This window comes from Manis pentadactyla, chromosome 10 (assembly GCF_030020395.1).
Source record: "Manis pentadactyla isolate mManPen7 chromosome 10, mManPen7.hap1, whole genome shotgun sequence".
NCBI classification, from domain to species: Eukaryota; Metazoa; Chordata; class Mammalia; order Pholidota; family Manidae; genus Manis; species Manis pentadactyla.
The window spans coordinates 128,077,690-128,101,759 of NC_080028.1; the positions used below are offsets into that span (position 1 = coordinate 128,077,690).

Below are 24,070 nucleotides of genomic sequence, written 5' to 3' on the forward strand. Positions count from 1 at the left end.
CTCCCTCTCACCCTGGATCCCAGCCTTGAGGGGTCTCAAGCCCAGTCTGACCCCAGGTGGGGTGGCCCCTGTACCCCTGGCTACTGCCTGGCCCCTTTCCTTAGCTGAGCCCATGTGCTTGCAGGAGGCCACGCACGCCGACTCCGTGGAAGGGCAAACTGATGGCCCTGGGGACAGTGGCCCGGACTGGGGGGAACCCGGCGGGAAGACGCCCCCCCGGCAGGCATCCCTGGGGACCTCACCGCGGCCCACCAGAGTCCTGACCCACAAGCACGCCTTTGGACAGCACTGTGCCTCCAGCCGGCCGCCGGCCCCGGGTGGGGAGGAGGCTGAGGCCCCAGACCCGGCAGACGAGGAGGTCAGCCACATCACCAGCTCGGCCTCGCCTGCTGCCCACGGGGTGTCGGGCGCAGAGCCAGACCTGCGTGGCTTCTATGGTGCCGACGCCCAGGGCTTCCTGGGTCGGCCGGGCTGGGCGGATGAACAGAGGCAGCCCTCGGTGGAGCAGGGCGGAGGCTGCCCGGAGGCCGGGGAGCGGAAGGCCCGGGCCTCGGAGGCGGAGCCAGCCCTGGGGGCACGCAGGAAGAAGAAGATGAGCCCCCCCTGCATCTCCATAGACCCCCCCACCGAGGACGAGGGTGCAGCCCGGCCCCCTGTGTCCGAGGGCTGCAGCACCACGCTGCGGCGGAGAACCCCGTCCTGCGAGGCCCCGCCACACAGGGACGCCCCGGAGCTGGTGGACGCGGCAGGAGGGGACCCTGCGGCCAAGGGGGAGCGGCGGAGCCAGGCCCCCTGCCGCACAGAGCACCTGACCGTGCCCAGCTTTGCATTTGAGCCGCTGGACGTGGGGGGCCCCAGTGGGGACCTGTTCTTGGACAGCAGCCGTGGTGTGGCCCCAGAACCCAGAGCTTCCTCCTCAGAGACCGGGGCACCTCCTGAATCCCACAAAACGGAGTCTCTCATGTCCTCTGGCAACCCGCTAGAGAAGGGGCAGGGGCTGCACCTCAAAGTCCCTCAGAGTCCCCCAGAGAAAGCAGGGTGCTCCCCAGCCACCCTCACCCCAGGGGACAGTGTAGATGGGCCCGTGTAGCTCAGGGCACAATGCCACGTAGGCTTTGCCACCGGACTTGGGGTGTTCCCAGCAGGTGGTGGCCCCCGCAGGCCACGCGTGGACCCTGGTCTGGGTTCCCGACAGGCAGAGGGGCCCAGGCAGGCATCAGCTTCAGAGAGGGAGGCAGCCTCCGGTTCTGAGCAGAGTGACCCCCTGCCTGGGGCCTCTGTCCAGCGGGTCCAGGTTTGGGGGTCCCCCCAGGGCATGCAGGCGGCCCGGCCAGCTGCCCTGTAGGAGAGTACTGCGTCCGCGGGGCAAGGAGCAGAACACGGCCAAGAGGGGGAAGGCAAGCTGTCTGGCAGAGCCCGGCCTCACGTCGTCCACTTATGTTTATAGGGATCGCGCTCGGGGCCACCGTGTCCTAAGGGTGGTGCCGAGGGCCCCAGCCGCGCTTCACCACCACTCACAGTCTGAGTCCTTGTCCGTTTGTCTCCACCCCTCGTCACTGTCTCTGTCCCCCACACACACACCGCTCCCCACCATTCTGTCCTGCTCGGGGATTCCAGAAACCCACTGACTGGTCTCTGGGGAGCAGCCCTGCCACCAGGGGAGGGGGGCCGCGCAGTCACCCACGCTGCCGGCCACCTCCACGGCCCGGCCCGGGGCGCAGGTGCAGCGGTTTCAGCCAGCACCCCTTGTTTCATTTCATTTCTTATAAATTCAGGTTAAACGTTGCAATAATCTGATGCAGAAAATTCAGCCTCTCAAGGGAAGGGAAGGGGAAGTGGGCGGGTGGTGAGGTTCATCGAGGCAACGTGGAATAAATACTAACTTATTTAAGAACCAAGCTCACTGCCGCTGTCCTCAGATCCTCCCTGGAGGAGGGTGGCACTAGCCTGCCCCGGGCTCCTGGTGGCCACCCCAGGGCCATGCAGTCTTTGTGGCACTGCCCACATGTCCTCAGGAAACTGCTTGCCCAGACCAGCTCGGACAGCAGCCGAATCCACCCATCGTCTCCCAAGCTTGACTGGTCCCAGGGAGAAGTCCCAGCAGGCGTGGGTGTGGCCTGGGCAGAGGTGGGGGCCCTGGGGTGGAGCATCACGGCAGGCAGGGCAAGCCTCCCTGCTGGGCCGTCCTGGGGCTGCAAGGCACCCACTCAGCCATCTCCCTGTCCTGAAGCCTCTGACCCCTGACTTGCCACGTGTCCTGGCCCTCTGGGCTCAGGGCTCCCCTGCTGCCCCATTGGGCAGTCCAGGGCCCTGTGACCCTGCCTGGTGGGGGCAACCTGCCCCTCGCCAAGAGCTCGAGAGTGTGGGTCCGTGCTGCAGGGACAGCCCCCTGCTCCCGGCAGGCTCGCGGCTTCCCTGGGCGACGGCGGCAGCCTGGGAGCTCCTACTCCTGGGTTCACGGGAACTAAGATGACTCCCAGCAGATGACTGGGGTGTGCAGGCGACTCCCCAACACCCAGGCTGGTCGCCCGCCAGCTGGGCCAGGAGACCACGGTGCCTAGGGTCGTGTGCTGCGGGGAGGGGGAAGTTTTACTCCGAGCCTGAGACGTGCTGGGCAGCGGTGGGAGGAGGCGTTGGGGGCCTGGCTCCCTGGCAGGCCCACCTGATCTGTAGACCCCGAAGGGAGGGATATCACCCCATTGGCCCTGCTCAGGCAACAAGTGTGCAGCTTGGCTCCGGGGCGCAGTCAGACCCCGGCGGGGACAGCTCAGGCCCCCGTGACGGGAGTTTCCGGCCCAGCCCACCAGCCCCAGTGTCCCTTCCCCACACCCGCCACCACCGCAGCCCTGGCAGCCCTTCCCAACGGCCCTCTGTGTGGCCAGGGCCTCGTGACTGATCAGGGGCCCGGGAGGGGCCGAGCCCTCCCTGCCTGCCGCCCACCCCCACGCCCTGCCCAGCTCCGAGTCACAGGCTGGGTGGGCGGGTCCCTCCGAGACTCTAGGTCAGCGACCCCTCACGCGTGTGGGGACACCGAGGCCCAGGGCTGCCTGCTGCTCCAGCAGCACGTGGCTTCTCGGGCACAGACTTGTCTCGCTGCTGCTGGCACCTGGCCTGGAGCCTCTGCTCAAAAGTGTGTGTCCCACGTTGGACCCTGTGGCACCACGCCTGTAGGGGGCCCGAGCTGAACCCCAGACGGCTGCACAGTAGGTTTAGGTGTCCGGCAGGGGACCTGCCCCCGTCGGCCCTGCTGTGGGGAGCGGGCCGGATCCCAGGCAGCCCCGCCAGGGCCCAGGAGGCCTGACGGCGCCTAGTGCAGGGGCAGGGCAGGCCTGGAGGAACCCAGGTCCTCTGACTCCTGGACCGCCCGTGCCATGCCCGGGTCTCCCGGGGGATGTCAGGACCCTCACCTGTCCCAGCTCAGCTTGCTGGCAGCAGGGGGGCCTCTCTCCCCACCCGCACCCCATCAGGGGGCTTCCCACAGCTCCCTGGTTGCCCCAGGGGTCCAGGTCTGCTGCTGAGAAAGAAACTCTGACCATTCATGTGGTACATCTGGGTGACATGAGCCACCTCTGCCCGTGTGTGACGGGAGCAAGCTGAGGTGCAGAGAGGGGCATCCTGTCCCCGAGGGTGTCCCTGCCAGGGCCCTGGAGGTGCCCTCGCAGCTGGTGGTCCTGGGCCACATGGCCTGCAGGGCGCCCCTTGGTGCCACATGGCTCAGCCTGGCGCTGTAGATGGGCTGCTCGACCCTCCCTGGTAAAAGGCGACCTCGCTTTTATGCGCACCTGTCAGAGGTGGGGCTGGGCCGAGTCCCGTGGGACCGAAGCCCGTTAAGGGGAAGCTGCGAGGCAAGGCCCCTTCCCTGCTCCCTGGTCTGGGGCCCCGGGCCCCCGCCTGCCCACCTTCCCTCCCTCCACACCCATCCCTAGAGGTCCTGCATCTCCCGGCACCTCCGTCCTGTTCCTGGCCCCTGGCCCCCCATCCCCTGAGGGCTGCAGAAGTCAGGTGGGGCTGGAGAAGGGGCTGGTGGGTCATTTCAGAATCTCCCCTGACGGGAACAGAGGTCCTTTCTAGATACTTTACAGGTTGTTTGTGTCTGAAAGTTGAAGTAAATATTGATTTAGAACGTTCTTTCCAGGCTGAAAGCCCAGAATACATCTAAGAGATGGTGTTGATTTAGCTCAGTATTTTGTTTATGCACACGATCATGTCCAAACAGAAAAACAAACAAAACCCGGGGGAACACAACACTTTATAGAAAAATCCAAAAATGAATATGGAATCTGAAACTCAAACTACTCAATTGACAGAGGACAGGACAGTGTGTCCCAGAGAATATAAGCTCCCAGGTGGCCTGGCCAGATGCACCAGCTGGCCGAGTACAGGGCGGGCAGGGGCAGAGAGCCTGGAGCTACACGCCCGGCTTCCGGGAGACGGGCGCCCCGAGCAGGTGCGCCGAGGCATTTCAGGGGCTGTGGGCTAATGAAGCAACCAAGCCTCAGCCACTTGATGCAGAGACTGCTGGCGTGCGGACAGGAGCAGTGACGGAGGCGCCAGGGGTCCCGGAGAGGGACTGGCTGGGGTCAGCACTCGAGCTCCCTGGGGAGGGTGCTCAGGTGGGCTTCGGGGTGTCCCCAGAAAGTGGACACCCATCCATTCCATGCCAAGGGTGAGTGTTCCACTTGTCAAAGGGACCTCCTCCCCAAATATAAAAATCAACTGAAAGCTTAATGAAAACACCCCCAAAAGCCAGATTGGCCACAGAGGAAGGGTCGTGGAAGCCTGTGCCCTGCTGCTGGGGCAGGAGGAACAAGGGGGCACTGCCCAGAACGCGCAGGGCATGCAGACCCCAGACCTCGGCAGCCCCCCAGCTGGCCCACGCTGCAGACATTCGGGGTGTGCACGTAGGAATGGCCACCGGTCCTAAGGCCCTGGGTGGGGACACCCAGCCTCCTGGGCAGCCCGGAGCAGGTCCACTGGGGAGTGGGCACTGCAGGGACAAACCATGACCTCAGCCACACACAATGGCACTGGGGGCGCCACAACGGTGGGGCCAGGGAGGAGCACGGCACAAAGGAGGGAAGGAGAACAGCCACCCGGATGGGGCCAGGGAGCTACAGCTCTCCCAGGTGCATGCCCGTGCCGACCCGCAGGGGGGCCTGGAGATGCCATGTGGAGGGCGGGGAGGGGCTGTGTGGCTGGAGGGACACAGGGTACGGGGGGATGCCACGCCGTCTTGACTCCCTGCTGGCACGGGGGTGTCCTGGAATCACCTTCTGAATGGCCCATGGTGCTCTACGTGTCCTGACCACACGTGCCCCTCACCCACAGTGACACGGCCGGCAGGCTGAGAAGGTGGCCTGGGTCCCCGGGGCTGGAGGAGCCGCCCCACAGCAATGCCCATTCTCAGAGAACCCACAGTGGCAGCGGCGGCACCCGGCGGACCCTGGGCCCCCTCCCTCCCCCAGTGACACCCACAACCAGAAACATAGCCACAGACACGTCTGCCTCACATGCTCTTTATGGTGCTTAGTGGCCGCCGCCAGCTCCCGGGCAGGGGGCTCCCTGCCGGGCCAGGAAGCCGGGCAGAAGCTACAGTGTGGGGACAGGAGGGAGCACTGCTCCTCCCACCCGGGTGGCAGCCCGGGGACTGGGCTCAGGGCTCCTCGGGGACGTACTGGTGGATCCAGTCCAGGTAGTAGGTGACGCGGGTGTAGATGCCCGGCCGGTCGGGCTTAGCACAGCCATCACCCCAGCTGACCACGCCCGCCTGCAGCCACGTGCCATTCACCTTGCAGGCCAGGGGTCCTCCCGAGTCGCCCTGGGGAGGGAAGGTTCAGCGGCGGCCCGGGAGGCAGGGCGGGGGCTGGGGGAGGACACATGGGCCCACCTGGCAGGAGTCTCTCTCTTGGGTCCCGGCACACAGCATGTCGTCTTGGACAATCTGGACGTTGTCCCCCGTGGACAGGCCAGTGTGGTACTGCGCGTCACAGATGCTGTTTTCCACGATGGGGACCTTTACCTGCCTCAGCGGGTATGGCGGGGGCAGGTGTACTGGGGGGAGGGGAAGAGGCAGCATCAGACGGACAACGACCTCTGCCCTGTGGGGACCCCGCACCCCCAGGGAACCCCAGAGTCTGGGTAGTGGGTGCAGCCAGTGCCCGCACCTTCCGTGCTCACATCACCCCAGCCTGTCACCCAGCATGGTGTCTTGGGGGGGAAGGTCTCCGAGGCAGGGGGCAGGGTGACCACTTGCACACGGCCGGAGATGTTCACGGGGTCCTTGAGCTCCAGCAGGGCGATGTCCGCCCCGCCCTGGGCGTCGTAGTAGTCGGGGTGGGGGATGACCCTGCTGACAGGCAGCAGCTTGTCGTGGTAATAGAGGTGCTGCTCCCGTAACTGCACCCTGATCACGACCGGGTCCATGACCTCCCTGGGAGATGGAGCACCTCGTCGGGGCCTGAGCAACTCCTGGCCGCCCGGAGCGCGGGGGGAGCCCAGGCCCGGCCCGCCCGCCAGCCCCTGGACTCACGGTCCCACGCAGTGCGCCGCGGTCAGCACCCACTGGGGGTGGATGAGGGACCCCCCGCAGAAGTGCATCCAGTACTGCCCATCGAGCCTCAGGCTCACCTGCCAGGGCCACTTGCTCCCAGGGGCCTCCTGCCCTCCAACGATGCCTGCTCGCTCCAGGGCCCGGCCTGGTGCTGGGGCAGGAGGCGCCCTCAGGACGGGACCCCAGCCGGCCCCTGGGCTCCTCTGAGCCACCCCTCCACTGTGCCGGGGCAGGGGCAGGGCCAGCTGGGGTTTGGGACTCACCAGGGGACGTGTGGACCAGGCTGGCCAGGAGGGGCAGTACCAGCAGATGCAGCATCTGGAAGGAGCAGGGGCAGGGGCAGCATGAGCCCGGTTGGGGGCTGGGGGCTGCGGGCCACATGCTGTGGTACAGGCCGGGGCCCCAGGACCCCAGCAGCCAGGGTCCACATGTGAGGCTCAGTTCTGGGGGCCTGGGGGGAGGGCGCCCACCTTGGCCTGTGCCTGCTGCTCCCTACCAGCCCACTCTCCCTCCCCATTTATCCCTTCAGACCAGGGTAGCTCAGAGGAGGGGCGTTCTGCCCTCCAATGCAGAGCAGCAGCCGGGGAGGCCCAGCCCCAGGCCCCAGGCCCCCGCCTGGATGGCAGACCCTAGTCCTGGGGAGGTGGGGTGGTGCCGTCCCCGGGTGTCCTCGGGCCACTGGCCGACCTCAGTGGGGCCTCGTTATCTGGGGGATCTGAGCGTCATCGGCAGAGGCACAGGCAGTTGGAAGTGAGGGTGAGATAACAGAAGAGGACAGAGCCAGCCACCCTTGGCCGCGGCCCCCTCCCCCGCCCCCCACAGCCAGGGCCAGCCACCACTCTGCCTGTCTGTCCACCCCACCGCCTCACTCTCCCTGGGCCTGCTGGTTGCCGGGGCCCCCAGCACACCTCCCGGCCTCCGGTTGACCTGGAGCCCCCGCAGCCCCCACTGCCAACCGGGGGGCCCCTCCTGTGCCCTGTGGGCACTCACCCCGGCCCCACCCTGCTGTAGACAAAGGATGCAGAGCATCTCTTCTTGAGCTTATTTGCCATCAGTGCATCTCTGGTTCTGTCCCTTCACATCTCTGGCCCATTTTTAATTGGTCACCCGCTTTCTTACCGTTCAGTTTTCAGAATCTTTGTATATTTTTGAAACCAGTCTTTCATCAGTTGTGCATTCCGCAAAGATTTCTCCCTGTCTGTGGCTTTCGTTCTCTCCACAGTGTCTCTTGAAGGGCAGAAGTTCTCAGTTTTAGTTTAATTTATCAATTGTTTCCTTTCATGGATCATGCCTTTGGTGTTTTATGTAAAATCACCAAACCCAAGGTCATTCATCTATATTTTCTCTGTTTTCTTCTGAAGTTTTATAATTTTGCTGTTGACCTTAGGTCTGTGATCCATTTTGAAATGATTTTCATGAAAAGTCTGTGTCAAGATTAATCTTTCTGCCAGTAGATGTCCAGTTTTTCAGCACCATTTGTTGAAAAGGCTGTTTTTTCTCCACTGAATTGCCTTTGTTCTTTTACCAAAGATCATTTCTCTGTATTCGTGTGTCTGTTTCTGGGCTCTCTACTCTGTTCCATTGAGCTCTTTGTCTATTCTTTCATCAATATTGTTGTCATTTATAATAAACCTGGAAGTCGGGTATGGTCAGTCCTCCGAATTTGTTCTTTTTATTCAGTATCATGTTGGCTGTTCTGCGCCTTTGCCCCTCCACATAAACTTTGGAATGCGTTTGTTGACGTCCACGAGATAATTCTGTGGGATGTTTATTGGGATCCCATTGAATCTGTGATCAAGTCGGGAAGATACGGCATCCGAATGAGGTCGTCTCCTTATCCATGAACCAAGGCTCTCTCTCTATTCACTGAGACCCTTGGTCTGTCCTCAGAGGCATGTTGCGTCTTGCGACCTTGCTAAAATATCTTATTAGTTCTGGGAATTTGTTTTTGTCTGTTCTTCGTCTAAATGGGATTTTTCTAAATGGACATTCTTCAAACGGGCGATTTTATTTCTTCCTTCCCAGTCCTTCCATTTGATTTCCTTTTCTTGTCTATTTGCACATATAAATGACTCCGGTAAGATGTTGAATGGTTCATTTCCGCCACGTGTTTTCCAGCCCCTAGATTTCCTGTCTCTCTGACTACACCACCCACCTGTTCTCACATGGTGCTCACGTTTTCCATTAGCGCCCTTGGCATGTCGCCATGTCGTTTAGAATCCTCAGTCTGGTGGTCCCCACATCTCCGGCTCATCCGAGTCTGGTTCTGTCTCTTCGTCTCTTCAGACCCCGTTTTCCTTGCCTGTCGCGTGCCCTGTGGCTGGAGGCAGGGACCAGGCACTGGTCCTGGGTGATGGGAACAGAGGGCACAGGCGGACAGCCTTCGGTGTGAGCATGTGTTTGCCCGGCTGAGGGGAGCTGCTCGCTGTGGGTGAGGCCTCGACTTGCTCTGGCTTCTGGTCTGTGCTGGTTGTCTCTGGTTTCCCTGGAAGTTGCGTCCTCATTCTGATGTTCTCTGTGACTCATTAGGGCCACGCGGGAGACCTGGATGGGATGGGAAGGTCTGTGACAGCGGGCGTCCTGTTGTCCCGCGTGTGCAGCCTGGTGGGCCTTCGTGCCTGAGCTGCGGGGTGGCCTGTGCACTGAGTGGGTCTCCTTCCTCTCCCCTTACCTGGTGAGTGTGTGTCCCTGAGGACAGGCCGCTGCTGCAGAGAAGGGACCCCTGTGCTCGTCGTTGGTGATCTCCCCTCCTCCTACCAGAACTGTGAAGGGACATTTCTCAGATCTTCCTGAGAGCTCCCGGAGGAAAGAATCGTCACCGTGTGCGCCTCCCAGGACTGGGGCCCCCGGCGTGTCTGACTCTCGAGCCCCCTGGGCTCAGCCTCCTCTGCACCCTAGCAGACCCTGCAGCCTCTGCTCCGGGGGGTCTCCCAGCTCGGCCGTGCGGCCCGGGCTCCCAGACGGGCCATCACCTGCCCTTCATTTCTGCCTTGTGAGGACGGAAATATCACTGCCAAGCTCTGTACATGTCAGAGCAGAACTGGAATCTAGATGTTTTACTTTTGGATTGAATAAGACTAACTCACAACAGAATTCACAGACCTGGAGAGTCCAGTTCTCAATGAGTTTTGATGATTGTAAAGCCTGGGTAACCAGCACCCCAGACAAGGTATACAGCATTCACTTAACCCACAGAGAAGCCACCGTGTGACTTTCACCCCCAGGGGCTGGTCTCGCCGGTTCCCAGACATCCCAGGGAAGGGGGCCTGTGTGTCTCATCGGACGGCGGCTCATTCTGAGATTCACCCCGGTTGCTGTGGGCCTTTGTGATCCATTCCTTCTTACTGACGAGGACCCCTTGTCATGAAGATATTCTCCTGTTTTATTCTACAAGCTGAATCCCATCAGCACCACGTTCCACATAAATCCATCTCCCATGAATTTCTGTGTAGGGTGGGCAGTGGGGCCACATGTTCCTCCTTCCTGCACCGGGCTCTTATCGGCCGGACACCACGCGTTGATCAGGCACCCGATTATCTGTTCCATCTCAGCGACATTGTCCTCATAAGTCAAAGGACCTTGTAATCTTTGGATCTACATCTAGGCTCTGCTCTGTCCCTTTATCTGTGTCACATTCTCCCCGTCAAATGGTCTGTTTCTTTGAAAAGTAAGACTGCTGAGATAGTGATTTGAATTGCATGAGCCTAAAAACCAATACTGGGTAGAGCTGATATCTTAACCCAGAAATGTGACCCATCTCTACCTACTTAGGGCCTTAACAATTTCTCTGAGCAATGTTTTATCCTTTCTAGGGTAGACAGCTTGCCCACCTTTGTTTAAATGTATGGAACATACGATTATGTTTAGGTTTATTTTCTAGTTACTGGTGGCTGATATTTAGGAATACAGTATTTTTTATGCTGGTTTTGTATCAGCCTTGCTGAATTCCCACTGCGGTCCTGCCACAAGCCCCAGCCCTCACAGGGCCCTGCAGTTCCCCCTGGGTTCCCCAGAGGGAGGATGCCAAGCACCTACCTGAGCGGCTGGACAGGTGCGGGGAGGGGAGGGTCGGCTGCCCAGGGGGTCAGGCTCTGATGCAGTGGCCCTGGGCTGGGACCACCGAAGAGGAAGAAGTGAGCAAGGGGCCGTTTCCTGCGGTTTCTGGCTTCTAGAGGCACTGGTATCTCTGCCCGTGGCTTCCTCCGGGCCTTCACAGCCAGCCGCATGGCATCTCTGACCCACATCCGTCACACTGTCTCCCGATCACAGCTGCGAAGGATTGTGCCATTTTAAGAACTCATGATGACCCTGGGCCCAGCTGGGTTGCCTACGACACCCTCTCATCCCAAGGCCTGTCTCCCCAAGCCTCCTTTGCTCTGTGAGCTCGCGTGACGGCAGGGAGGGGGGTTAGGATGAAGGTGCCTCGGGAGAACCGCCATTCTGCCTTCCACACGTGTGATGGGGTGCAGGTGGGGAGAGGGGCCCCCTGCTGCCAGCAAGCTGAGCTGGGACAGATGAGGGTTCTGAAGTCCCCCCGGGGGACCCGGGCATGGCACAGGCAGTCCAGGAGTCAGAGGACCTGGGTTCCTCCAGGCCTGCCCTGCCCCTGCACTAGGCGCCGTCAGGCCTCCTGGGCCCTGGCGGGGCTGCCTGGGATCCGGCCCGCTCCCCACAGCAGGGCCGATGGGGGCAGGTCCCCTGCCGGACACCTAAACCTACTGTGCAGCCGTCTGGGGTTCAGCTCGGGCCCCCCACAGGCGTGGTGCCACAGGGTCCAACGTGGGACACACACTTTTGAGCAGAGGCTCCAGGCCAGGTGCCAGCAGCAGCGAGACAAGTCTGTGCCCGAGAAGCCACGTGCTGCTGGAGCAGCAGGCAGCCCTGGGCCTCGGTGTCCCCACACGCGTGAGGGGTCGCTGACCTAGAGTCTCGGAGGGACCCGCCCACCCAGCCTGTGACTCGGAGCTGGGCAGGGCGTGGGGGTGGGCGGCAGGCAGGGAGGGCCCGGCCCCTCCCGGGCCCCTGATCAGTCACGAGGCCCTGGCCAGAGGGCCGTTGGGAAGGGCTGCCAGGGCTGCGGTGGTGGCGGGTGTGGGGAAGGGACACTGGGGCTGGTGGGCTGGGCCGGAAACTCCCGTCACGGGGGCCTGAGCTGTCCCCGCCGGGGTCTGACTGCGCCCCGGAGCCAGCCTGGAATGCATTTCTTTCTTTCTTTTTTTTAAATACTTTTTATTTGAGTACAGGTTTAGAGTCATAAGAAATTATAAATAGTATAGACACTGCCATGTGCCCTGTACAATTTCCTCTATTATGAACGTTGGTGTAGTTCATTGTTACCATCATGAACCAACATGATACATTGTATTCATTGAATTCCAAACTTTCCTTTCCCCTAATGTCCTCTTTCTGTCCCAGGATCCCTCCAGGCCCCACCTGACATTTAATTGCCGTGCCCTTGGGCCCCTCTGGGCTGGGGCGGCGCAGACTCCAGCCCCTCCTGCACGTGCCCTGCCCCGGTCCTGGGAGCGGCCGCTTCTCCTAGGAGCCTGGTGCCTTCGGTGGAGAATGGCGTCAGAGGCCCGGGTCTGGGCGCCGGCCGTCCTGTGGCTCTTGAGGTGTCCTTGTGTCCAGGCCCTCCCAGCCGGCAGGACAAGGCCGTGTGTGCTGGACGTCCCTCTGCTCCGTCTGCTCTGTGTCAAGCCAAGCATGGCGTCGTGCCCGTGCCCGGATGGCAGTGCATCACCGCTCTGTCATTCTCGCCTCGGCCCCGCTGGCCTGCGCCCCCCCAGCTCCACGGGCCAGGCCCGCGTCGGGTCTCTGACCTGCACAACTGCAGGAGAATCAGAGTCATCACACCAGGAAGTCTGTGATGCTTCCTGCAGCAGCCACGGGAAACATACACCACGGCTGCCTTCAAGGTCCTCGAATCCTGCAAGATCCCAGGCTTGCTGTCTAGAAAGAAATGCCACATACACCACGCAGGGGTGGCTGCTTGATTTGGGGGGCCCAGGGCAGTCTGAAAATGCAGGGCCCCTTGTTCAAAAATGATTACAAATTCCACAATGGTGTCAGCAGCGCAGTGAGCCTGCACGGGGCCATGAGGGCTGTGGGCTGTGTGCGGGCACAGCCTGTGAGCCGGTGAGGCTGGCCCTGGCACTGCTCTGGTGGGGCCTCCTGTAGCCCATGGCCCCAGGGGACCCAGAATGCAGGGCCTGACCCCCTGGGGGACGTCTGTCTGGCACAACGCTGGATCTGCCCTCTGGCCCAGGCGGGATATTGAGAGGGGCTGACCTGCCTGCCCTCTGCCCACGCCTTCTGGTTCTGCCCAGCCCCAAAGTCTGGGTTGAGCTGGGCCTGGGTTCCTGGAGATCCAGGCCAGCTAACGGGAAAGCACCTGCCCCACCCTAGGGCCCCTTGCCAAGCCCCAGGTGCCCCAGATGTAGAAACACCACAGGAGCTGAAGTCAATTGCTCCAGGGGACGTCATTACAGACCTGAGGGCATTACACAACGATGGCCACACCATAAGCAACGCCACGCTTGTGCATCTGAGCCCTTAGATGCATTGAACTAACCCCCTGAAAGGTACAAACTACAAAAAGAAAACAGAGACTGTCTCCAGACAATCTCTCAAACCAGATTTGTGGTCAATTTCTCAAAATTGTCTATTTCTCAGACTAAATTTGTGGTCAGAAACCTTGCAAACAAAACTCCCAGCCCAGATGATTTCACTTGTAAATTTACCAAACATTTAAGGAAGAAATAATGCCAAATCTTCATAACCTGTTTGGAAAATAGAAGAGGAGGGACCACTAATGACTCCTGTCACAAAGGCCAGGATACCCTGGTACCAGAATCAGACGAAGACGTGCAGAAACGAACCTACAGAACAATATCCATCATCGGCACACATGCAAGAATTCTCAACAAAACCTTAGCAAATCGAATTCAGAGACACACGAGAAAGATGGCACATCATAGCCAAGAGAAGTTGTGATAAGAAAACTAGGCAGACATTATAAAACAAACAGATCAGAAGTTACAGACCCCTCCTTTAAAGGGACATCAAAATGCTTAACACGACCTCAGCACATCAAATTCCTCAAACTATAAAAGAGTGACACATTGTGGCCAAGGACAATTCATTCCAGGAATGGAAAGTTGATGCTTTAACATGTGAAAATCAATCAATGTAATTTACCATATTAAACTAAAAAGAAAAACCATTATCCCATCCTTACATGAAGAAAAAGAATTTTACAAAATTCAACACCTACTCATCATGAACAGAAATTCTCAGCAAACTAATCAAGACAACGTGTTCCAGCTCTAAGGAGAAAAGGGGCACGGGAGAGAAGGAAGTCCAGAGAGGGGCCCACCCAGAGCCACGTGCTTTCCCAGAGAGGCAGCAAGGCACTCGGCGGGTAAAGACGGTCTCCTAAAAAACACGCTCACGCACCTGGGCACCTTGATGGAAAAATCAGCATCAGGCAAACACCCGTGCCGGCACTGTGGGGGGCTCCGAGCTGTAGATGGCGGGAGGGGCTCCTCACAGCCCTGGACAAAGTGCGAATTAGCAGCGAGGCCAAAGTCTGGGAAGGGACAGGGCTGAACACTCAGCCACCCGGACAGATGCCCCTGGGCAGGGTGAGGTGCCCCCAGGGCCCAAGAGGGGCCCCCGGGGCAGCAGTGGGGGCTGCAGGGGCTCTAGGGGTGTCAGGAGGCCGGGAGGTGGGCTGGGGGCCCCAACCAGCAGGCCCAGGGGAGAGTGAGGAGATGGGGTGGACGGACAGGCAGGGTGGTGGCCAGCCCTGGCCATGGGGCTGGCCTTCCCCACCCTGTGCTCTGAATTGGAGGGTGGAGCGCCCCTCCTCTGAGCACTTTCTGGACAAGGCACACCCTGCCCCTGAGGGGCTGTGTCCTGAGCTCCCCTGCAGCAGTTCAGGAGAGTGACCGGCATGCCTCATCCCGGCAGACGTCTGATGTCCTGCGGTGTGGAGAGTGGCACGTACAGAGGTTTTAGCTCACCCTGTGATGGAAGCCGGCCCCTGATCACTCCGGGTATCCGATCAAACTCCTCACGCCCCACCGTGGCATCCATCACCCTGGCCTGCGTCCGCAGGGATTCCCTTAGATGCATTTCAGCCAGAATTCCCCAGACCTGACGTCTCCTCTTAGCAAGTTTGTGGCCACCATCCCTCTGTTCCTTGGTGATAAACCTCCACCTGCGCATTTACTCAGAATGGAGTCCATCCTATACTGGGGTCTCTTTCCTCTGTGGCCATGGCCCTGAATGAGACGTGCCTGCACCCCTTTAAGTCTTTGAATCCAACACGGGACACAAAAGGGAGACAGATATCAGGGTGAAATAATGTGTCATCCATAATATGTGACACATAATACATGTGATATACGTGATACATAATATAATATACATGATACATACTATGCTACACCTGATACATAGGACACAAGGCAATAGATGTTTCTCTGCTAGCATTTGGAAGGAAGCACATGCTCGATTTTGAAACCCTGTAACAAGCAGCATCCCTTCACTGCCGGGCGTCTCGCTGTGCGGTCTGCGCCCATCTCAGCCGGGCGGTGGCTCCCACTCCATCTCCTCCAGCTCTGCTTCTCCCGCGCCAACCGGACCTCTGGGCGCCTTTTCGTTGTTTTGAGGCTTTTAACTAAATGAATGCTCTAACACTGTTTTTCAAGGTTGCTGAAAATTGCTTTGCTTGCTTTTTAAAGATGGAAGTCTTGTGCTTACATAGATGGCAGATTTAATTATCCTGCACACAGGTGCACGCACACACATGCCCACTGGTGACACCCACGTGTCAGGTGGGGCTCTAGCACAACCGGTAGGAGCCTCCTCTGCCTTTTCAAGACCTTCAGCCCACCAACTTCCGTCCCATCCGGGTGGGGGGACAGAGGGACACCAGGAGTCCACCTCCTGAAGCACAGGAGAGCTGGGCAGGGCGTGGGGGTGGGTGGCAGGGAAGTCCCAGCCCCTTCCTGGGCCCCTGATCAGCTAGATCATGAGGCCCTGGCCAGACAGAGGACCGTTGGGAAGGGCTGCCTGGGCTGCTGTGGTGGCGGGCACAGGACTGGGGCGGGTGTGGGGACGGGGACGCTGGTGGGCTGGACCGGAAACTCCCATCACAGGGGCCTGAGCTGTCCTTGCTAGGCTGGGACCCTCCTGAGGAACCCCCAAGACCAGGCTCCCAGATGGCAGAGGAGAGGTGCCAGTGTGCCCCACAGGGAACAGGGAGGGCTTCCTGGAGGGGACAGCAATGACCCCCCCACCCAGCCCAGGGGAGGAGAAAAGACTGCAGCCAGGACGCCTGGGGCCCACCCTGGCCCTGCCGGGGTCTGACTGTGCACCCTTGAGCAGGCCATTTGCATTCTGAGCAGGACAGGTGGGATGACACCCCTCCCTTCGGGGTGTGCTGAGCAGGCGGGCCTGCCGGGGAGCCTGGCCTGCCGCCCCTCCCCCACCCTTGCCCCCTCCCAGAACTTTCCTGCCCCTCCCCAGCTGCGGGTGCAGGGGGGTGGGGGGGTGGGGGGAGCGGGCGCCTGGCAAAAGGGTAGCTGGGTGTGCTGCATGACTTGATTGTGGCGGCACCTCCATGACTGTGTACATCTGCCCAACGCTGAATGGTAGATTTAAAATTGAATTTTAATTATGGGCATACTTAAATTATACCACAGAAAAGCTGATTTTTAAGCATTAAAGCATGGTCATCCTTCCCAGAGGTGCCTGCCTCGAGCTTTCTGAGCACCACGCCATTTCTCCCAGAAGGACGTAACTGAATGTGGCTGAGCGTGGAGCTCACAGGTAACAAACAGCCACGGAGCGGCCCCTGTGCCCCGAGGGTCCGCACTTTCTAGCTGTGTCCTCTCGGGCCAGTCGGCAAACCTTGCTGAGCCGTGGCTGATCTCGGTGGGGAACGGGGCTGCTGCTGGGGAGGGTGGTGGTGAGGCGTGTCGTGGGCAGAGGTCTGGAGTGGTGGGTGGCCGTCAGCCTCTGGGTGCCCCTTCTTCCGCCCTTGCTCCTGGCAGTTCACTCCTAGGCTGGCCTCTGGGCCGGCAGCCCCACCCAGGAGAAACCCTCACAGGTGGGTACCCCTCAACCTGCTTCCTCCGGGCCATCCCAGCTCGCCTCCACCAGCCCTTCTCGTCCCACCTGCCCACCACACTCGCCCGGCTCCCGATGGCAATCTGCTCCCAAGGGGGACATGCCCTGCCCACAGCCTCACTGGGAGAGGCCCCCCGAGCTCCAGCAGCAGTGGGGGCCTGGTCCCTGCACCGGGGAGGGTGGCCCAGGTCCCAGAGGTGACGGCCACAGGCAAATCCTGTGGGGAATGTCTGGTGCTGGCCCTGGCCCATCCTGGGCTCTGTCGGCCACGGTGATGCCTACCTCCAGGCCAGGGCTGCATCTGGGGGGGCACGTGTACACATGCTGCCCCCTTTCTGTCTCTGTCTCTGTCTCTCTGTCTCCCTCACACACGCTCCCCTCCAGGTGTGGTTGAGCTGCAGAACTGGGTTTACACCAAAAACCAGGAGGAGGAGCTGGGGGTGCAGGTTAGGTCCCCCCTGGAGCTGAGAGCTTGTATTAACGGGGACCAAGCTTGCATTAACCTTGTATTAACGGGAAGACTGGGGACCGGGCGGGGGATGGTACCATCCGGAGTCACACAGCAGGAGTGGGTCCACACAGCCCCTCACCCGGACCCCTTAAAAGAGGCTTCCAGTGTCGCATTAGCCTCTGTGGGCACCAGGGTCAGACATTGGGCACCCCGCCTCTCCACAGCTTTTAAGTTTGGGGTTGGGGGTGGGGGCCTCGTGGGCCTCCACTGAAGACCTGGAATCTTCCAGCGAGGGGAAGGTGTTCCCAGCACAGGCTGATGCAGAGGACGCACGGACAGAGGACGCACGGACACATGCAGGAAGAGCCTCATGGCTCCCACAGGCCACTCCGAGGCCGCAGGGCCCACCTCAGGCCCTTTGGACGTGGGCCCAGGAGCTGGGAGCCCTGCCTGCTGACCACTCCAGGTTGAGGAAGGTCCCCTTGGACCTCTGACCCCCAAGACACACACAACCAGGAACCCCTCCAGCCAGGCCTGTGGGGTCAGCAGGGCATGCTGAGCATGTGGGGTACACATGGGGACCTGGAGCGTGGCAGGCCTGGAGGGGGTGGACATGGGAGTGGGGGAGCATGTGGGGGGCACACGGGGCATGGCAGGCCTGGGACGGGGCTCACAGGGGTCATGGGGGCGCAGCCAGGCCGGCCAGGCTCTGTGTCACCTTCTGAAGCACACAGTGACACGTGTTCTGTTGGTGTGGACGTGAGGAGGTCTGCCTCCCATCCTGCCCGGCTGCGCCCCTCTCCCGTGGGTGGGCCTCACAGCCTGGAGGGGCTGCACTCAGTCCGTCGGTGTCCCCAGTACATTCAACAGCCGATCAAAGTCCCTGAAGAGAGAGAGGCTCCAAAAGAATGGTGCCAAGTCGCTTCCTGTCTTTTAAACAAGAGACCCTGGAAATCATTCAGCTAACCCCGCCTGGTGGGAGCGTCAGGCCTGGGCCCCGAGGGCTGGCCCACCGGGACTCCCTCCGCCAACACCCCTCAGGACCTCTGCCAGGTGCTGCCGCTCCCCGGGATGGTTGAATGAAGAGGCTAGAGGAGCAGGATACTGAGCGTTTACTCTGTGCAGGTGGGTGCTTGCAGCCCCCAGGCCCCCCCGGTTTGTGCTTCCATCCTGAGCCCAGCTCTCTGCCTTAAACATGTGCCAGGTGAACTGCCCGCCTTCCCAAAGCCAGGACGTGGGCTCCAGCTGTCTGCTGGCCACTCAGGAGCCGGGGCAAGGGGCAGTGGGAGAAGCAGGGACAGCAGAAAGGGGAGAAGGGGCCCGCAGACGGCCTGGGGGGGTCAGCTCCTCAGGCGGTACCGCAGCAGAGGCACGTGGCGCCGGATCCAGGGCTGGTAGGCAGAGACCCTGGTGTACACCCCCGGGAGGCCGGGCTCGGCACAGCCTCTGCTGAAGCTCACCACTGCTGCCTGCACCCAGTGCCTGTCCTGGAGCCGGCAGACCAGGGGCCCCCCAGAGTCGCCCTGGAAGAAACAAGAAAACAAACAGGCCGGGGTCAGGGGGCAGTTCTATGCCGCAGGGGGAGCCCCCAGACTCGCAGAGGCTGCCTGCGGCATCAGCCTGCAGGGGAGGAAGCGGGGGGCAGGGGGGGCACAGGGCGAGCCCTCTGGGCCCAGGTAGCAGGGTGGTGGATGGGCTGGGCCTCCATGCGCATCTGGGCCCCCAGCAGCCCTGCCTACCCACTCCATCCGCCTCCCATTTCTGAAGCTGAGGACTCAGGCTCAGAGGTCAAACAACTTGCCCAAGGTCACACAGCTGGTGAAAGCTCAGCTTGCTTGGGCACTTTTCCATTATTGTTACCCCAGGCCCGCAGGCTTCCTGCAAGGCACGTTGCCACCCCAGAGTCACGGGGCACCTTCAGGCTGGCCCAGGCCCTCTGGGCCCTTCAGCACCGCTCACAGCGCTGTCAGCTGGGGCCATGTTTTCTGGCTTCTTATCGTCGGGATGCTCTGGACTTATTCTTACAACACATGTTCACGGAGCTCTGGCTCTGAGCCAGACGCTGTTCCGCCTCCGGCATGAGCCCCAGCCCCAGCCCCGTGGAACTACCCCCTAAGGGGCCGCCCTCTTCAGCTCCAGGACCCAGCCTGCGTCTCAGCCTCCCGGAGGGTTAAGAGGAGACCTGGGAGCCTTATTGCTCAGCACCGGGAAGGTACTCCCAGATTCCCTGTGAGCAGGGGCTCTGCTTCCCCGCCCCCACTGTACTTCAGGGTAAGCTGAGGCCCAGAGGGTCCAGTGACTCTCCCAAGCCCCACGGTGGATTGGCGCAGGGTGCTGGCTGGGGGACTGACCTCGCAGAAGCCCTTTTGGCCCTGGAAGTGGCCAGCACACAGCATGTCCTTGGCGATGGGCTCCGGGCGGTAGGCCGTCTGGCAGTTCTGCAGGCTGATGACGCGCACCTCCACCTGCTGCAGCCTGCCGGGCTGGGGCAGGGCCACTGCCGGGCAGGGGGCGGTGGGTGGGAGGGGACCACCAGGTGGCGCGTGCAGCATGGCCCCCAGCTTGCCCTCCAGGAACGGCTGGGAGAGCGGCTGGACGGGTCCCCTCCCAAGGCCAGGCATTCATATCACATGGGTGGTGGGGGCAGAGCCTGACAGGCAGGACTTGGGTGCAGGGTGAGGCCTGGGCCAGGCCCTGCGAGATGGGGTGACTCACGGGACCCCTGTAGTGCCTCCTGTTCCACTTCAGAGCGGCTTCCCAGCCCTAACCCCTGACCCTTTGCCCCTCACTCACCATTCTGCCTGATGTCACCCCAGCCAGTCACCCAGCAGAGGGTGCCCGCAGGGAAGTGGGAGCCGGGCGAGGCCAGGGAGATGGGTTTGATGGTGGAGGAGAAGGGCACGGGGTGTGCCAGCTTCAGCAGGGCCACATCACCGCCCTGGAGGGCGTCCCCATTGAAGGAGGGGTGCCGGACGATGCTGGCCACGCCTGTGGAGACCGAGCCCCGGGGATCGGTGTACAGGGTGGGCTCTCCCAGCTGGATGCGCAGGTCTCGCAGCCTCACAGATCTGGCCGGGAAGCGGGGGGACACCGTGGGCTGTGAGGGTGTGAGGGTCCCGCCCAGACAAGCTCGGGGGACAGGGTAGTGCCTGCGGGAGCTTCCTTCAGTCCTGCAGGACCCTCTGCTCAACCCTGGCCCCCTGAGTCGGATCCAGGTGTGGGGACACAGGGCGGGCCATGCCAGCCGGTCGCGTCCCCGAGAAACCCAGTCTGGCGGGGAGAGGGACCCCAGCTCTGTGTGATGAGGGAGTCATCCTTAGACTGTCGGGAGCCCTCCATGTGGGTCGGGCCACGGCCCTGCTCTTCCTGAGCCAGGCGGGAGCCAGGGAGCCAGTGCCTAGACGGCAGGGCGCCTGGGGCCCAGGTCAGGGCCTGGGTGGAGGGGCGGGCGGGAGACTGCCCCGTGGGCGAGGAGCAGAGTCTGGGGGCTCTGGGATGTGTGGAGCATGTCGGGAGGCCCCCCCTTGGCATCGGAGGACAGCTAAGGGTGCGTCGGGAAGTGTGGAGGAGTCGGGTGTTTCTGAGTCCTGCAGGAGGCAGTCTCTGCCTGCTGCCCTTGTTGCCCGTGGGTGCCCTTCCTCCGTGGTCCCGGCAGGACCATCCCTGGTCCCCATGACTCCATCTCACGAGGTCTGACTCGCTGCCCTTTCCAGGTATCCTGCATCCGCCATTGCTTGTGGTTCACTGCTCTCTGCCTCAGTTTCCTCATGGAGAGCGGGGGTTGTAGGACCTGCCTCGGTCTGCCCAGTGTGCTAGGAACAACGCACGTCCACAGGGAGCCCCCAGTAGCCGTTGACCACTATTTCCAGGACTTAAATGTACCAGGAACATTCCAGAAAGGGTCCCGACACCAACAAAATCATGAAAGATTTAAGTACCTCAAAATTACACTCGGAGCCAGCCGATTTTATATTGATTATTGCACCTGTTAGGGTTCAGCCTTGAGAGCGACCATCCTTGATAGCGAATTATCTGCCTGTAGAACTCGGCCTGGGATTGCTTCCTGAAGGTCTGGTTTGGTTTTTAGTTTTCACGTGTTGTCAAAGGGCATTTCGCTCTTAAAAATTTTTCTTTCATATACACTCAGGTTCACAATTCACAACAGCAAAAACATGGAACCAACGGAACTGTGCACAGGCAGAGGAATGGCCAAGCCCAAGGTCTGCATCCATGGGGGTGGGGGTGGGGGGAGCTGTTATTTAGCCTCGGAAAGGAGGGTGGCCCTGGCCCCCTGCAGCGTGGCCTTGAGGGCAGGATCCCTGGCAGCTGAGCCGGGCACGAAGGAGCAAATCCGTGTCACCCCACTTCTGTCCCGGAGTCATCAAATCCAGAGACAGAAAGTGGGAGGGTGGGGGCCAGGGGCTGGGGAGGGGCTGGGGGACATGTGTTTACTGGGGACGGGGTGTCCATGGGAAGATGAGAAAGTTTCGGGTCTGGGTGATGGGGATGTGAATATGTTCAATGCCCTAAACGGGATACATAGACTTGATTGAGATACATTTTATATGTGTTTAACCACAGTAAAGAAAATCACTGGAAAGTTCCTACTTCTGAGCATCGACACATAATGAAAATGTTTCCTCTCCTGTTTGGAAGCAAACGGCCCATGTCTGCAGCAAACCCCCGGAGGAGAGAGCCAGGTGCTGGGCCCAGCCTGCGGGGCTCTGCCCCGGTAGGTGGTCGAGGGCAGTGGGTCCTGGGGGGCCACACACTCCTCCAGGGGCCCAGGTTTCCTGTCTCGCTACCCCAGGGCCTCCCCACACTTGGGAGGCAGGACTCACCCGGAGACGCAGTGGGCGGCGGTCAGCACCCACTGGTGGCTGATGAGGCTGCCTCCACAGGTGTGGCGGCCCCGCTCTCTGAGGCTGACCTGCCAGGGCCACTGCCGGGGGGGCGCCGCCATGCCCCCCACGATGCGGGGCTCTGGGACAAGGCTGCTCACTGTGGAGACACCAGTGGGCACAGCCCGAGGTCACTGTGCCAGCCAGCAAGCTGCCCTCAGGCAGCCCCGCTGTGAAAACAGCCCAGGCCTGGGCCCAGAGACACAGGCCCCCCAGTCCCACTGGCCTCTGTCGCCTGTGGTCAACTTTCTTCCAACCTGCCCACAGCGTCCCCGGACTCCCAGAGAGGGAGTCCACGGTGATGGGGTGCTCACTGTCGGCTGTCCAGCGAGGTGGCCGCTGGCCACAAAAACGTGCTCATGGGACCAAGGAGCTGGATCTCCAATCTTATTTAATTCTAAGTGATTTAGACGTAAGCAGCCCCTAGGTGGCTGGCGGTTCCCGGGCTGGAGAAGGTGGCAGACGGCCACATGCCTGCCAGTTGGCCAGCCTCCCGGCCCCTATTTTGAAGTTTCAATGAGAAAGGACGCCCGACAGCCGCCCACGGAGTTTCTGGCTGGAGGGGGCACTGGCCAAGCTTCCCTCTGGGGCTCGGCTTCCTCCTGAGTCCCACACGGATGAGCCACCTCATGGGAGGACTTGGAAAGTCACAGAAGGGAGAGAGGGTGACACGCGCCACAGGGCACAGGTTGCCGAGCCCCGAGGCGCCGAGGCCTGCGTTAACCCCTGACCTCCTGGGACCGAGCTGTGCAGAAAGGAGCCAGAGCCGCCTGGGGGTGCGGGCGCTTGGGACGAGGGGTCGAATGCAGCTCGGCCCCTGCACGCCCTCTGGGAGCACCCCAGCTGCCTGGCGGGTCAGAGGCCTGGTTTCTGGGGCGGCTGACGCCCTGGCCTGGGGACTCACCCCTTCCCCCCAGGAGCAGGAGCTGGAGGACCCTCAGGAGGAGCTGCATCTGTGGGCAGGAAAAGGGCAGGTTGCTTGAGCCCCAGCACCCGGGGCTGCAGGAAGGGCCCTCGGTGTTTCCCCGCGGTCACGGCCATGACTGGCGAGGGCCGCCCCCCTCCAGGCACCTTCGCCCGGGCTTCCCCCCGCACCCCAAAGGCCAGGGCAGGGTTGGGGAGGGGAGGCCTACCTGCAGAAACTCTCACCTGGACACACGTCTGCCGGGGGCCGGTGGGGACTCCACGTTCTCCTTGTGCCCCGGTGCCACCTGACTCTGGCGTGAAGGCACCGGGCTGGAGCTCCCCCGGCCCCCCCCTCCCTGTCCCCAGAGGTCAGGGACAGGGGGCAGGGAAGGAAGCCACGGGCTTCTGGTGCCGGGACTGCAAGGAGGCCTGGCAGGGCGGTAGTGCGGGGTTGGGGGCAGGGGATGGACTGGGCTGAGGGCCCTGCGCCCTCTGGTGCTGGCAGCTGCCCCTCCCCTGCTGCGGGGACCTGCTGCAGGCCAGCCAGGGCCCAACTAGGCTCCTCCCCACCCAGGACGCACCCTCCCCACTCTGGCCCCACCTTGCAGGGCTCAGCCTGCTGGGGCAGCTCTCCTGTAGGTCCAGCTGTGGTCGCCCTCGGGCCCGAGCCTGCCCCCTCTGCCAGGGAGTGACCCCAGGCCCCCCCAGGGCTGGGAGACTCCTGCATCTGGTCAGTGTCTGGGATCCCCTGGCAGGTGGTAGCCCTCCCCTGCTGCCCCCCTGGGGGTTCCAGATTCCTGAGGCTTGGGCTCCCTTAGGAGGCTCCCAGCCCACTGTCGCCTCCTCCTTCACACCCAGGGAAGAGGGCCCCGTCCCTCCTAGGCCAGCACCCCGCCCAGCACAGAGCCGCCTGGGGAGGCAAAGTCCACACCGGCTGTGGGCCCTCACCCCGGGACACTGCTTGGGGGGATCGGGGCCAGAACCCCAGGCCTTGCCCTCATGCATGTGCCCAGTTCCGGGGGAAGAGCAGGTGTGGAGAAGGAGCAGGGTGGTTCCGGGAGCCCCCAACCCTCCAAGCAGTGTCCCTGTTGACTCTGGCAAGGCCCAAGACACCAGAACCTC

The 24,070-nt window shown here is 61.6% G+C and overlaps 2 protein-coding genes across 4 annotated transcripts in view; one reads left to right on the forward strand and one right to left on the reverse strand.

Annotated features, from left to right (window-relative positions):
* Window positions 1-1,904, forward strand: part of CACNA1H (calcium voltage-gated channel subunit alpha1 H) — a 60,269-nt gene extending 58,365 nt beyond the window's left edge. For all 3 annotated transcript variants that reach the window (XM_057487794.1, XM_057487796.1, XM_057487795.1), the window contains one exon: window positions 125-1,904. In XM_057487794.1, coding sequence (XP_057343777.1) covers window positions 125-1,090 — 966 coding nt within the window. In that variant the 3' untranslated portion in view covers window positions 1,091-1,904. The remainder of the gene's footprint in view (window positions 1-124) is intronic.
* Window positions 1,905-5,502: 3,598 nt separating this feature from the next.
* Window positions 5,503-23,206, reverse strand: LOC118927455 (plasminogen-like). Its single transcript, XM_057488032.1, has 14 exons — window positions 23,192-23,206; window positions 22,947-22,995; window positions 21,983-22,142; window positions 19,935-20,209; window positions 19,493-19,579; window positions 18,404-18,664; window positions 16,389-16,514; window positions 14,009-14,141; window positions 7,021-7,165; window positions 6,814-6,868; window positions 6,530-6,701; window positions 6,165-6,430; window positions 5,888-6,051; window positions 5,503-5,818 (listed from the first exon to the last, which is right to left on the reverse strand). Exons 2-14 carry the CDS (start codon window positions 22,993-22,995, stop codon window positions 5,654-5,656), a joined length of 2,058 nt encoding a protein of 685 aa, XP_057344015.1. The 5' UTR covers window positions 23,192-23,206; the 3' UTR covers window positions 5,503-5,653.
* Window positions 23,207-24,070: the final 864 nt, after the last annotated feature.